The sequence below is a fragment of the Tympanuchus pallidicinctus genome, unplaced genomic scaffold (assembly GCF_026119805.1).
Source record: "Tympanuchus pallidicinctus isolate F22 unplaced genomic scaffold, pur_lepc_1.0 scaffold5, whole genome shotgun sequence".
Taxonomy (NCBI): Eukaryota; Metazoa; Chordata; class Aves; order Galliformes; family Phasianidae; genus Tympanuchus; species Tympanuchus pallidicinctus.
Window position 1 is genome coordinate 21,063,326 of NW_026294769.1, and position 14,585 is coordinate 21,077,910.

The following is a 14,585-nucleotide window of genomic DNA, read 5'->3' on the forward strand; positions in this document are numbered from 1 at the left end:
GATGTCTTAGAAACCATACTTTCAGTAGTATCAGTTTTGGAAAAGGGCAAAAGGAGACACACTGAAGTAGAAAAAAATAATCTTCTGTACTTAAAGTGATGTGTCTGTTCCAACTCTTTTTACAATGGATAAAGACAGCATAAAATGACAAAGAAGGCTAGCCAATGAAGATATTCTTGCATATCTTTTGTACGTTGTAATATTTTCTAATCCAAGACATAAATGTCTATAAACATCTCTCTTTACATCTCATTCCTATATTTATTATTGAGATTCAGCATGCTTGGAGTAGCTTCTGTCTGCTGTTATATTCCAAGTATCAAATGACAGGGAGTGTTGATGTGATCCAGACTAGCATTCCTATACTGAGATCTCTTCTTTGCATTTCTTAGCTCATTGTGCCAGTACCATAGAGTTTTGACTACTGTGTAACCAACTATGAATACATATATGGCTCAGCAGGTTCTTTCCTGCATGCTTTCTTTCTTTCCTTCATTTTTTGCTATCAAGTACTATCAAGGGTAAATTCTGATGGCTTCCCACAAATACAATTCTGACTGACTTTAAAGGATTCAAGTGAGCACTGCAGCAGATAGTCTGTTATAATAAAATTGATTTTCATCTCACGATGCAAGTTTTCCCCCATATTTTAAGTCATCTTAAGTGTATGCAAGCCTTTTATCATTTCAGAATTATATTGGTGAAGTAAAAAGCTGGCAAAAATTGCTGTGATCATACACAGTGAGCTTTTAAAAGTGAAGAGGATTTTTGATTGTAGAGTCTATACTAGCAGTCAAAGTTGCAAACAGATCAAACAGCTAGAACTTTCTTTTTTCTTTTTCCTTCTTTCCTTTTTTTTTTTTCTTTTTTCTTTCCTTTTTCTTTCTTTTCCTTCATTTTTTTTCACTTCTCGTTTGGTTGTAATGACAATTAACTTTTGGAACAAGCAGAATTTTTTGAAGTCCAGGTTGGATGCCTTTCTAAAAGAAGTGCTTTAGGTCATCCAGAAGTCTTGGACTCAGTACAAAAAATTTTATGCTGTAAAGCAGCTTCTGGTGAGTCCCATCTACCTTTCAATATGAATCAAGATTTTTTTCTTCTTTGTTGTTGTTGCTGTTGCTTTTTGTTCAATCCTACTGGGCATATAGAGAACATAGGAAATAGCTGAATGTACATATTAAGTTCTCTGCTGGGACTAATTTTACCCTTGTTTCACATGTTCATGACTCTTACCTGGCAAAATTCACAGCTGCTTGGAACAAACGCAGGAGCAGCACTAGACTTTGCCAGACTGCAGAAAATTGGGCACACATACTGTAGAGGGAAACCAAATAGGAGTTTTTTAGAAGCAATCTTTTGTTGGTGTTAAAAATATGTGGGCAGTAGGACCGTCATACTTTACGTAGTATATTTTAAGAGCTGTTTTGGAAATAAATAATCTTAATACTTATGTGTTTTTATCAGCTCTTCAGTTTTTACTAAATAAATGCTTATGTATAAATAGAGTTATGGACCAGAATTGCTTATGAAGAAAAGTATCGCTTCACTTATGAAGTAAATCTTACACTTTATATCCTTGTGGAAGTTCAGAGTAAGTTTTTTTGAAAATCTTCCATGTTTTTTCCTAAAGACATTAAACTCTTTACTCCTAGATGTTAACCTGTATAAAAATTATCACCTCTCAAAGTCCTTTCATATTTCAGGTTGATTTTTTGTGTTCAAAAATATTCATCAAAACAAAGAAAAATTCCTCTTTCAAAGGAGATTGTAAGTGTCTTTCCCATCAACAATAGCTGTACAACCAGAAATACTATGGATCATTCAAAACTGTTAGTACTGTAGTATCCCAGATAGATGATGTTTGATTTTTCATTTCTATGCTGTCTGGTAAATTGAAACATTTTTTGCTTAAATTCCATTGTCACTTACGGTCTCAGAGACTGATCAGAATCTAAATCCTAATTGTGTGTTTTATTGCAAATGTTCTTCTTTAGCTGGAACCCAAATGACTTTTTTTGTAAAATCTTAGTACAGCTCTTGTAAAAGATAATTAGATTTAAAAGATGACAAATGTAAACATTAAGTAGCTTTTCTGCCATATTAAATGTCTTTAAAGAAACATAATTGGAAGTTAACTACGGAAGAACTTATGATTTGAAATTTCTGAGGTAGCTTCAACATAAAGCTTCAATATGAAATTCATTTGAACACAGCAGAAACTTTTTCTGTGACACTGTAGTCACAAAATAAGCTTCGAATATGTTAGATGTGAATGTGATTTACCTGTGAATGAGGATCATTTCATCCCTCCTCCTTTGATTAGACAGTGGATTCCAATCCAGTATGGAATAAATGCTTTTTATGCTTTTTTTTTTTTTTCCCCCCTGTCTGTTCACTTAATTTTCGTGTGTGTCTGTGTGTGTAAGTACTTATGCATACTTTGTTCTTAGTCATTATTTTAGTCACTGTATTTCCATAAGGCTTACTGTGATTATATTTGCATACACTGTTGCAGAAAGAAAGCTGTGGCACAAGGTATATATTCATAGAGTACCTGCTTGCTTTAGTTTACTTATAGCAAGAAAACCTTTTACTAAACTCAGAGTAAAACTGTGAAAAGATTTTTGTTTGTTTGTTTCTAAAGTGTAGATAAAGCTGGGAGTTTGAATTGTGTTTTTATCTCTTGTTATCATTTTCAGGAAGGTCTGGATCACTTTGGTAGATTATTGCAACAAAATGTTTAACCTTTTCCTCTAAGATGAAGCAGGGAAGTGCATATAAAAGTAGAGAAAAGGTAGCATGAATGCTTACTTAGTATCCCTTTCAATCTCTGCTCAGTCTTCTGTAATCACCACAGTCACTGTAATTATGGAAACAGAAAGTGTTGAATTCCTGAGAAGAGTCAGGAGAAAAGAGCCATCATCCTTTGAGCTAGTGTGCAGAGAAATTTGTGACACAGACTACAATCAATTGGGAAACATTCATTGGGTTTAAGACTAATTGGTGCAAATCTGCAGGAACATATAAGCTCCTTTCATCTTCCCAGTGACCAGTACAGATCCAAACCATTTGTTGTGAATGGTCCTTGGCTGATGAGGAAAACCACATCATGCCTAAGAAGACTTTCTTGGAATTCTGACTGTCACGGGCCAAAATCATTCTAGCAGGTGATTTTAATGGTTATGGAGTGAGAACTGTCAGTTACCAGCTTCTAGACTCACTCCCTGGCCTTCTTTTATTTAGCAGTGGAGAAGCAGAGCTGATGAATGGTCAGCGCTCCATTCTTAAAGCAGAGCAGCCTCTAAGCATGGGAGACCTGGTGGAAAGATAGAAACTCTTCCCTGGGCACTCCGTAAGCTGATGTGATTTTCTTCGATCCTTTAGCAAGAACTGAGGTTGACTGAAAAAATCCTTGTCTTGGCGTTGTTGGAAAATAAGCAAAAGCAGAGGAGAGTAAGCTACAGCAACATTTTGATCCTAAAACTAGTTGGCCTTGTGAAATTCAGATTTTTAGTACCTATCGCTAAAGTGTTTTTGTTTTTTGTTTGTTTGCTTGCTTGCTTGTTTGTTTTGTCTAAAATGGCCACTATAAAGTTTCTTCAAGGTTATTCTAAATAACATTTTTTTGCTCTTTAGTAAATTACTTTTGCTTCATCTTTATTCTTAAATGTGAATTATCTTTACTTTTCCATGTTTTAATGAGATAATTGATATGAATTTTACTCAGATCTGCATTGACTACCGTATGTATGGGAACAGAATTTGTGCTTAGTGCTATACCACAGTTCCGAACAGACTTTTCTTCATCTTTGTATTAATTTTAAAAGTATTCTGATTCGTATTTCCCCTCAAATAGAAGACAAGGCTGTTTTTTTCAGATACATAAGATTCTTAGAAAGCTGTTGTGTTTTACATAATTGTTCCTAAATTGTATTTTGCTTTACGTCATAGATATCTCCTTTAATTTTACTAAAAAATTACACATTTTTCTGTGAATAGATGAGTAAAACAATGTGTTTTGTTGTTGTTGTTTTTTTAAGTAATAATTTTCAAACATAGGGGGTTTTGTTTTGTTTTGTCTATGGACAATGTTAAGATTCGTATGTTAAGGTGTATAAAAATTGTTTGATTCTCTTAATTTTGTATCAAGTTTGAAGGATTTTGCTTTAGAAAATAATACAGTAATTTTCTTTCCATCTCCAGCTGCCCCTAGACAATGCATTGAACTACACTTTGATGAAAAATATTCCATAGAGCCTTCTTGGGAATGTAAATTTGATCACATTGAAGTACGAGATGGACCTTTTGGCTTTTCTCCAATCATTGGACGTTTCTGTGGACAGCAAAATCCACCTATGATAAAATCCAGTGGCAGATTTCTGTGGATTAAATTTTTTGCTGATGGTGAGCTGGAATCTATGGGGTTTTCTGCTCGATATAATTTTACACCTGGTAAGTATAAAACATCACAATTATTGATAGAGAACTTTGCTTTTAACTTTGCTTACGATGTACAATGTATAGTAGTATGTTATTTAATATCTTTAATGGGGTCTATCTTTAATATCAAAGAAATTATTAATAGATAGGAGGTAATAGAAGATACATTTCACGTAATAAGTAGGGCTTATTCAAGCAAGAACTTTTCAGTACAGTTCTATCCAATATGCATATACTCTGGCTCTGCAGTTTTGTAAGAATTGTTTTCCACAAAATTCTATTACAGTAAATCATTCAAAATATTTCATGGGAAATGCTGTGCTTTATGCCTGACTGTTACACTGTACAGCTTATCCTTCAAAATTATTATTGATAAAGTATTCTAATAAAAAAACTAACTACCTCAGGAAATTCCATCTTTGCATTTCCACTTCGCCAATTATTTCACCAGTTGAGGAGTGGACTAGTTCTCCCTTTTCAATAAAGTAAATTCATATGTTTTGCCAGAGAAGTGTGAAATACTAAATTGTATTAAGTAAATCTTAATTGTAATTATACAGCTATTCATTTGTCACTTTTAAAACTTAATTCATCAAAGTAAAATAAAATTCGAATTCGTGGTCATGCTTTCCAACTGTTTTTTTTCTCCCACTTATCAACAAAAGATTGCTGCCTTTAAATTTCATTTTTGGCTGAAGCTACAGTATATTGCACTGAACTGCTGGACTTGTCGTACTTCTGTACCTTCTTATGTATTGAGTGATGAGTCATACCTTAATATAGCTTGCTCTAAAGCACTACAATTATAATGTAATTTTATCAAGTATGTCACCATTGATTCAATTAAATTGTTGTATTAGGTGGAAAAATATTCTTTTATAGACATATATATATATCTGCTAAAAATAAAGAGCCTCAGATTCTGCTTGCTTAATTATTCCAGCAGCATTACAGAAAATACCAGGGCTACTTGAATGTTCTTCTATGTGGCTTTATTTCTCTAATGCAAAGAAAATAGTTATAAAATTAATCAGAGTAGTTCAATCTTCTTTAAAGTCAAAGATTCTGGTTTCCAGAGGGAAAGCATACTTAGATAATTCAAAGAGCAACAGAACACAGAATTTCTGTAGGAAATAACCTATAAACAGGTAGATGTATATGTTGTAAATGCAAGATAATACATGAAATTGCACTATATCCTTACACACTTGTCTCTGAAAAGTGAGTTAAATTAGTATGTTTCAGTTGCCATGGCTCTCTGGACTTTTGCCATTTTCCTCTCCATCTTCCCCAGAAGTTCTTTGTTTCAGATTTCATTTCCTTCTTTTTCAAAGGGATTTGTGATATGGTTGAAAATATGTCCATAGCATGACCTGCAGTTTAATTTGTCTAAAAAAATTCTCAAATGATTATTTCATGGACAATGTTTTATTCTCATTTATTTTCTTCTGATGTAAGGTGGATTTCTACATGGAGATCAATGCTGTTAAATTTTTGTAACAGCATGAATTACTGCAGACTTCAGATCGAAAAGCTGTCTTTTTTTTTTTTTTTTTTTTCCCTCTTAGCTTTTTATAGGAAGCTTTGTAAATGATAAAAGGTTTCTATGAATATTGGCCAAAAAGAGAATATGGTTAGTTTTACAAGTGCAAAGCAGCAATGCTGCCTCGTTAATCCTCAGTAACAGGATCCAGATCACATTCTGGACGAACTGCTTGACCAGTTCTTTGTGATATAAGAATGGATCAGGCCTCATATTTTGAGATGTACTGTTCAAGTATTTGCAGTTCAAGGGTTCGCTGTCAACTCATCAATGACTGACAGCTTTCAAGAGGGTGTAAAAGAGAGGCATTGCCTCTAGAAAGTAGCATCTAAATCCATCTTTGACTATTTCTGCAATTAAACTATTTACAAAGGAAAGGTCAGAAGAAAAAAATACAGCTGACTTATTTTTAAAGAACCTCAAGAATATGACTGAAAGTAATTTGACAATTGTTGGTATCTGGAGCAGCTTAATGATAGCTGAGTGATAGTTTGTTACCTCTACCTGTATGGGTGTAAAAAGTACTTGCAGCCCTGTGTAAGAGGCTTCCTTCACTCTTGTGGTAAGCACTACACAGCTGTCTTTTTTGTAGCAGCACTCTTTGATGTTTCCCCATGTGAATTTTCCCCCAAAATTCCCCAAAACTTCCTCAGTTGCCATCTTTGCTCTTGGTGTCTGATGGATGTGTTGGTTTGTTGATGAAAGAAACATAGTGCTGAGTGTGTGGGTGTTTGTGGTGTTGTGTATGATAAGATTTACAAAATAAGTAAGTAAATTTGGCTAAATTGAAGCTGTAACCATTTATTATTATTTGACTAGTACATGGAAAAGTAGAGAAAGAGATTATTTACTTTGTCTCCAGGGTGTACAGAAACAGCTCAATAGATGGAAGTTGAAAAAATATCAATAAGGGCATCTAGACAAATGTTCCAATGAAGATCTATTAGTCTGTGTAAAAGGAAAAAGCTCTGAGGCATTTTAAAACTAGTTTAGATTAAGTTCTAATAAAAAATAATTTATGTAGAAGAATCCTAAGGAATAGAGTAGTATTTTGCATTTACTAAACCTTTCCTGTTTAATTTCTTTCACTTTTGGATTTGAAATGATTGGAGCCCTAAACTGTATACATAGATAGAACTTCTTCTACCAAAGCAAAATGCCAGTCTAATTTCAGCAGTTTCCCAACAGGTTGGGGTGTCAGGCATCTTTAAACAAACATCATTGTCTCGTCATATACTCTAGTTAAGTGAGACCATACTTTCATTCCTCAGATTACTTTTCAGCATTCTGAAAGATGAACTCTAGGAGGACAAATGACTTTTATGACAAAAATTTCCAGAAGTCTATATAAAAACAACATAATCATATACCAAATAAGTGATAATAAGTGTCAGGTCCTACATTTTGGACACAACAACCCCAGGCAGCCCTACAGGCTTAGGGAGGAGTGGAGGAATGCTGCCTGATTGAAAGGGACCTTGATGTACTGATGAGCAGTCAGCTGAATATGAGACAGCAGTGTGCCCAGATGGCCAAGAAGGCCAATGGCATCCTGGCTTGTATCAGGAATGGAGTGGTGAGCGGGACTATGGAAGTCATCCTGCCCCTGTACTTGGCATCAGTGAGGCCTCAACTCGAGTACTGTGTTCAGTTTTGGGCACCTCAGTACAGAAAGGACATTGGGGTGCTGGAGCAGGTCCAGAGAAGGGCAATAAGGATTGTGAAGCACTTGGAGAATATGCGCCACAAGGGGAGACTGAAGGAATTGGGGCTGTTTAGTCTGAGGAAAAAGAGGCTGAGGGGAGACCTTATTGCTCTTTTCCAATGTCTGAAAGGTGCCTAAATGAGAGCGGGTTGATCTCTTCTCACTGGTGGCAGGTGACAGGACGAGGGGTAATGACCACAGGTTGTGCCCGGGGAGGTTTAAGTTGGATATCAGAAAACACTTCTTTACAGAAAGGGTTGTTAAGCACTGGAATAGGTTCACCAGGGAGACGGTTGAGTCACCATCCCCGAGTGTGTTTAAAAACCCTTTGGAGTGCTGCTCAGGGACATGATTTATCAGAGGGTTGTTAGAGTTACGGTAATATTGTTAAGTCATGGTTGGAATTGATGATCTTTAAGGTCTTTTCCAAACTGAGTGATTCTATGATTCCATGATTCTATGATTCCATAAAACTACTGACAACTGCAAAAAAGTAGGCTTCTGGATTTGGTTTTTTTTTTTTTGTATTTTTATAAGGGTTAAGTATGATTAGGTTGAATGGTATAATTCTTGAATATTTTTAATGTTAAAACTCTGGGTTAAAGGAAACAGCTTTTTATTTTGTTATATCTAAGTACAAGTAACAACCAGATGCAATTTGGATATAAAATATCAAACATGTTGTATGCCTTTATGTTTTTAAAAGTAAAAAAAAAGTTTAGTCATTCATTTTATGCTAGTTTGATTTTATATTTATTGTTAAGTAGAATTACTATCAAATAAAGATTAACTTCAATCATTTCTAAATGAAACTATATGAACCTATTAAATCTTTCTAAATACATATACAACCTTTTATTTTTACTTTCCAATCTCAGGTATGAAAAAAAATGACAATACAGTATTTTGATTAATATTTGATATTCAAAATATTCTACAATATTTTGAAGTTGGTCTTTGGTTCATTCTGAATGCAAAACATATTGGTTAGTGAAGTACACAAAATGTCCCTTGCTCTTATTTCATTATTCTCTGGACCACTGAAACTTCTATGGCTTTCAAATACGTGACATTTCTGGGTCTTATTCTCCATCTCTTGTCCTCCTTTCTCCCAAAAAAGTTATGTCTCAAGAGCATTTTCCCAAATGATGTTAAATTTTTTGTCCAGTGCCCCACATGATATTATGATGTGGAATACTGAAAACCAAAAATCACAAAACCATGACATCTAATCTTGCTATTTCCAGCAGTACTTCAAAGGGACTTATTCTTGACAACCACTCTTTAAAATGACTCAATTTTTCAGAGTAGACAAGGATTCATCGAGAGTGGACATATTTATTCCATCCCTGCTACTCAGCTAGAATAATCAGATTTTTGTTTATCCTGGTCTCTGATTTTGCAGGACAGTGGCTTAAGATAGCACATCATTACTTTCAGTTCCATCACTTAGTAGAAACCATCTGTGTTTTTATTTAGTCTTGTTAATATAAAGGTCAGACAGTAATGTTTTCTGTTCAGCTGCCTGATAACAGAAAACTGAAAAAGCTTTATACTCTTATTCCCCAAAAATGGACTGTAAAACTGTCTATTCAGAACAATGATACTTTTACATCCACATTGCACTGGTACAAGTAGCTCTAGAAAGACAGAATACAACAATAACATCATCTATCTTGAGGAAAACAAAAAGCAAACTCAAAAAGAACAACAAAAAAAAGTCTTCTTGATCAGGGTAGGTCTGTATTTTAGGAATGATGAAAAATGTTTGATAGATAAACTAAATTGAACTGTAATTCTAGAGAACAGTCATTTCGACACATTCCTTGTCCTTCTTTGTGTGTATTTAGGCATCCCAGACACCCAGGACAGGTGAAGAGTGCTTGTGAAATCTTGCTCACTTTCATGTTATTTTATTTCATTTTATTTCATTTCATTTTATTTTGTTTCATTTTGTTTCATTTCATTTTGTTTCATTTTACTTTAATTCCCAGTTCTCTTTAGACATTGGTCTAATTGCTTCTAAGTTAAAATCAGCCACAACAATTTTTAACTAGCTTGTAATCCATTTAAGTTTTCTGGGAAATAATGAACTGTCTCAGAATGCATGAGACTATATGTGTTTGCCTTTTCCTCTAGGAAATTGTCTAACATTGTGAAAGATGAGTCATTGTAAATCTTCCTTTAAGCTTTTGAGCCAGAACAATATTTCTATTTTTATTTTTTTTTTAATGTGTGAGTTTGTTGCATTTATTTCTAGTCCTCAGAACTTCAAATTGTTATAAAATACTTATTTGAATTATGAATTTTTATTGTGTTCATGCAAGTGTGCAGGAGACAGCACTGCACTGCCTTTTGTAATGCATGTATTAGGACTTACGGTCTTCTAAGTGAAAATGAATTGCATGTAATGTCTAGTATGATATATTTGCTCGTTAGAATGGACGTCATGATCAGCTACATAAATGTATTTTCAAGGGAATTTGTTTTGCGCTCTTCTGTTCTACAGACCCCATTAATTTCCATGAACTGTAGGCTTACATCAGAGTATTTCAGTACCATACATATTGGAAGGTAATGAGATAATGAGTTTCTTTCAAATACCAAGAGAAAAAGAATGCCTTGAGTGGAACAAATGAGTATATGGAAGTTCTCAAAAGATTCTCGGGTCCCATGTCACTTTTATCACTTTTCTTCCTCTTTTTTTTTTCTTTTTTTTTTTCCTTTTTTTCTAATAATACCTTGCAGAACTTCCTGCTATAGAAATCTCTGCATGCTGGAAGTATTATACTACTAGCAGAAAGAAGCTGTACACTGAAGTCCCTGCTATGATGAACTTTGCTGTAAAAATAAGGGTAATAGAAATAGATGACATGGCTAATATTGAAAAAGAGAAGAAACCTATTGCAGAGTTTGGTAACAACTGCATTAACTGGAGGCATAAGAGTTGCATTTGCATTGACTATGCATACATAGGAGTGAAGGGACTTTCCAAGATGTGTGGTCCTAACACCAGGACTGCAAGCAATATGTTTCTAACTCAGTGTTTTATTTTATTTGGGTATCTTCTGCCTCAGACACTCCTATGGAAGTCCTATTGAAGCTTAGAGATGATAGTCATATAGAATCATAGAAATTACTCAAGTTGAAAAAGACAAAGATCATCAAGTCTATCCACAACCTGACCATATTACCCTAACAACCCACTGCTAAATCATGTCCCTGAGGACCATATCCAATATACTTTTTAAGATGCCAGTTTTCTTAGTTACAAAAGCTAAATTCTTCTTCCTTAATGCCACGTTCCTTTTGACATCACTACCGTCCCTCTTCCCTCCACAAGTCTCTTCTCCATGTCTGTTCCACAACTACTGAACACAGAATACTAGAGGAGGTTGAGCAGGACATTTTACAGTATTATATGTGCAAATAATTGTTCTCTATCTCCACTGGAAAAACTTTTCCATATATATGTGGTATGTATGTGATCTTACCAATAAAGGTGATTATGGTTTTTCATTGCTAAATATTTTTAACTGAGGAACAGTGTTTCCCTGACAAAGAATTTGTCTTTTCAGAATCACCTAGGAGGAAACTTTAACAAATTTATACATATGTTCAAAAATAATCCAAGCAAACTTTTTTTTAATATTAATCCATATTTTTACAACACCATCTTCTCAAAATAGTTTATATTATTACTTGATAGAGAACAATTAAAATGAAATCTTAGAGGCAGAGGAGAATTTTCTTTAAATATTATCTTTGTTATGCTTTTCCCCTAGAGACACTCTTCTGTCTTTACATAGTTACTACACTGAGTTGGTAAGCCTCAGGTCTGATTTAGAGAGGTCACCCTCTGCTTTAAAATGTAGAAATAACCAGTGAGCCCTAGACATTTATTTTCCTTTTTAATGCTTGATCTGACTGTAATATTTGTGAAGCACTTGGAAGTGATAGAATAGGTGAGATAATAAAGAATTTGTACTGAACAGAAGCCTGGGTAGTCTTCTTCCACAAGTGCTTTGGAACAACTAGTCTACTATGAGCATTTTCATTATTAGTGTATATATTCAGCATATTACCTCCAAAATTTATAAGACATCTTCACAATTCTCCTTCAAATATTTTCACACCTATTTCATCAGGTAAAAAAATGAGAAACTTCTTACCTGATATGTAACAAATAAGTATCCAAAATATTTTAGTTCACCATAGCTCATCTGACTTCCTTATCTGTTAAATTTTTGGTCTATTTTTACTGGGATGCATTTCTAGATGATTGTGTTGTGACCCCACTCTGGAAACACTTCTGTCTGTAACATTTTCTCTTGGTGTCCTTGGCAATGTGAATGTCCAATTCCTCTTTACTTATCCATTCCTTAAGTGGTTGAATTTTCATCTTTATGTATTGTATCTACAAGTTTCTGAGGTGTATGGCCAGTAAATCTTGACAATGATCTCTGTCCTTTTGTATAATCAGCATGACTGTGACTCTACTGTTAGGCAGAGAATCTGTTTCCTATTCTAGCCACAGACCTGCGAGTAGTCTGATTCTTTAGCTGTCCGTATTGAAAACTATGCTTTTTATGTTAGGTACAAAAACATGTTTATATCACTTGTTTTCATTTGTCATCTGCATAAGTTGACATCTGTTAATTTGACATCTGCATAAGTGATTGTTGATTTTTTTTTTTTTAAATCACATTATTTACTGAAGTATTTCTCAAATCTAGCAGTAATAATTAAGGCTTCTTATTGTTATTCTTCTTATTATTATATTCAGCTTTTCTTAACAGATTTTTGCTTTCTTTGTATAGTTCTTCTGCCTAACTGTCCTTAAAGAAATTGACACAAACCTTTGTTTTAAAGTTCTGTATGCAGTATAACTGAGAAAAAGTGTTCTTATCCAATAACTAGGAACTCTTATTCTGCGTAGTGTAGTCTTTGAAAAAGTCAGTCATGTTTCCATTTCTAGAATTAAGTATTTTTGCAATATGAATAGTAAATTAGTAAATGCATCAAATTCAAATTGGCTGCAAATCAAACTAGTGTGGAAAAAAAAGAGCTTGAATTAAGTTTCTAAACACAGAGATTATTCTCAGCTGTCTCTCCCAAACTCTTCATAATTACAAAGCTCTGACAAATCAGAATTACTAAGATAAGCTGCTGACAAGCTCTATTTGCTGTATTCATCTTTACCTGCACTAAGGGTTTATGAACAAACCCCATCTCACATATAGTAAAAGTAGACATACTGTTCTAAAAATCATCATGAAAAACAGAGAAAGTGAGAAGTTGAACTTTTAAAAGTGAAATCTTAAAAGAATCTAAACTTTTAAATCTGAAATTTTGTAGGGAATATGGATATGAAGATAATAGTAGGTTGATGCAAGAGTCATTTGATTATTGTGAGACCTGTTCAGTATTTGTGTATGCTAGGTTAAAAATGTGTTTTCTTCTAATGTTAATTCCCTCTGTGCACTGATACTCCTTTACAATCTCATGTATAGCATATTCTCTAGGTCCAAAGCGTAAGGCTGACAAAAAGTTCTATTGCCAAATATAGGACATAGCAGGGCTGAGTGGTAGGTAGTTCTCCACTTCTACTCAAAATATGTGGTAGATATCAATTTGGTGACTGTCAATTTAATAATTACCATAAATCTAATATAACCTTAAGAATGCTAAGTTTATTCATTGACTCTCAGTTCTCTCTCTCTTTTTTTTTCTTTTCTGATGCAATAAATTGAATTTTGTTGGTGTTAAAACACCACAATTAGTGATTTGTCTGTCTTCCTCAAAATCATCTGAAATGAAAGTACTTTCTTTATGTAAAAGTGCATCTTTTTTTTTTTTTTTCAAATGTGGTTATTGGTTAGTTCAAATACATTTTTTATCCCAGTTCCATTCGTCAATCATTTATACTGCTTGTAAAATTAAGTGATAGAAGTTCTGCAATAACTTGCAATGATTACTGGTTCCTCTCCTTGTATTTAATGTTTTGAATACAAAACAAGTAGATTTTTGCTACATTTCCACTACTGCCAGTTGGGCTTTCTGAAATGAAAGTGTCTGAGAATGTTTTTTGAAAGAAACAATTATTGATAACAAAAGAGGCCTGTGACTTTTGCTTTCAATTTTTTAATTATTTTGTGTTTTTATTTTATTATGTGTTCCTTTCTCTAAAATTGGAAATTAAATTCCAGACAAAATTTTCACTAACAAGAGGTACCAAGCAAAAGTCATGATGATCTTCAGTGTCTTGAGCTGTTTACAAAATCTCATTTCCTCACCCTATCTGGTGTTGGAATTTAGTAGAAGTCAGGATTGAGAAGTTATGTATATTGCATGCCTTCCAAAAATGAAGAAAAAAATTTCTTGAGTCTGAGCTTGCTCAGCTACAGTTTTTCCATAGAGTGGTGTCTATCTTCCACATTATATGGTGGGAGCTGGCAGCTGTGATTACATATCATTAATTTACTTATTCCTTAGTCACCTCATTCATTTATCCAGCACTCTGCAGACACTTAAAATATCTTTTTGGGTTTTTTTTCTCAATTCATTTAGGAGCTAGTGTAAAGACATTTTGATGCTAAAATGTCTCTTGAAAGAAAAAGAATTTAAGTAAAATTGGATTTAGGAAGATGTGAATTAAAAATGATTATTTTCTTTATGGGTCTGGCAATTAATTATCTTTCAATTACATTTTATGTGTTTGCACTGTGTGCATTTTCTTTCCCCTTTAAGTACAAAGCAAAAGAAATCTTGTTTGCTAGAAATTTCATTCTGTTAAAAGGTTATATTCTCAATTTATTAATAAAAGGTGATACTTAAAACTACTTTCAAATTTTGCATTTATGATTAGTAAATGAAAACAGAATTCCTTAATCCTTC

General features: G+C 33.7%; 1 protein-coding gene across 4 annotated transcripts in view; it reads left to right on the plus strand.

Annotated features, from left to right (window-relative positions):
* The window catches only part of NETO1 (neuropilin and tolloid like 1), a 63,317-nt gene that overhangs the window by 8,739 nt on the left and 39,993 nt on the right, over positions 1-14,585 (plus strand). For all 4 annotated transcript variants that reach the window (XR_008211288.1, XM_052704204.1, XM_052704203.1 and 1 more), the window contains exon 4: positions 4,204-4,452. Coding sequence is in view for 3 of the 4 variants with exons in the window: in XM_052704204.1 (XP_052560164.1) it covers positions 4,204-4,452 (249 nt within the window). In the remaining variant the exon portion in view is untranslated. The remainder of the gene's footprint in view (positions 1-4,203; positions 4,453-14,585) is intronic.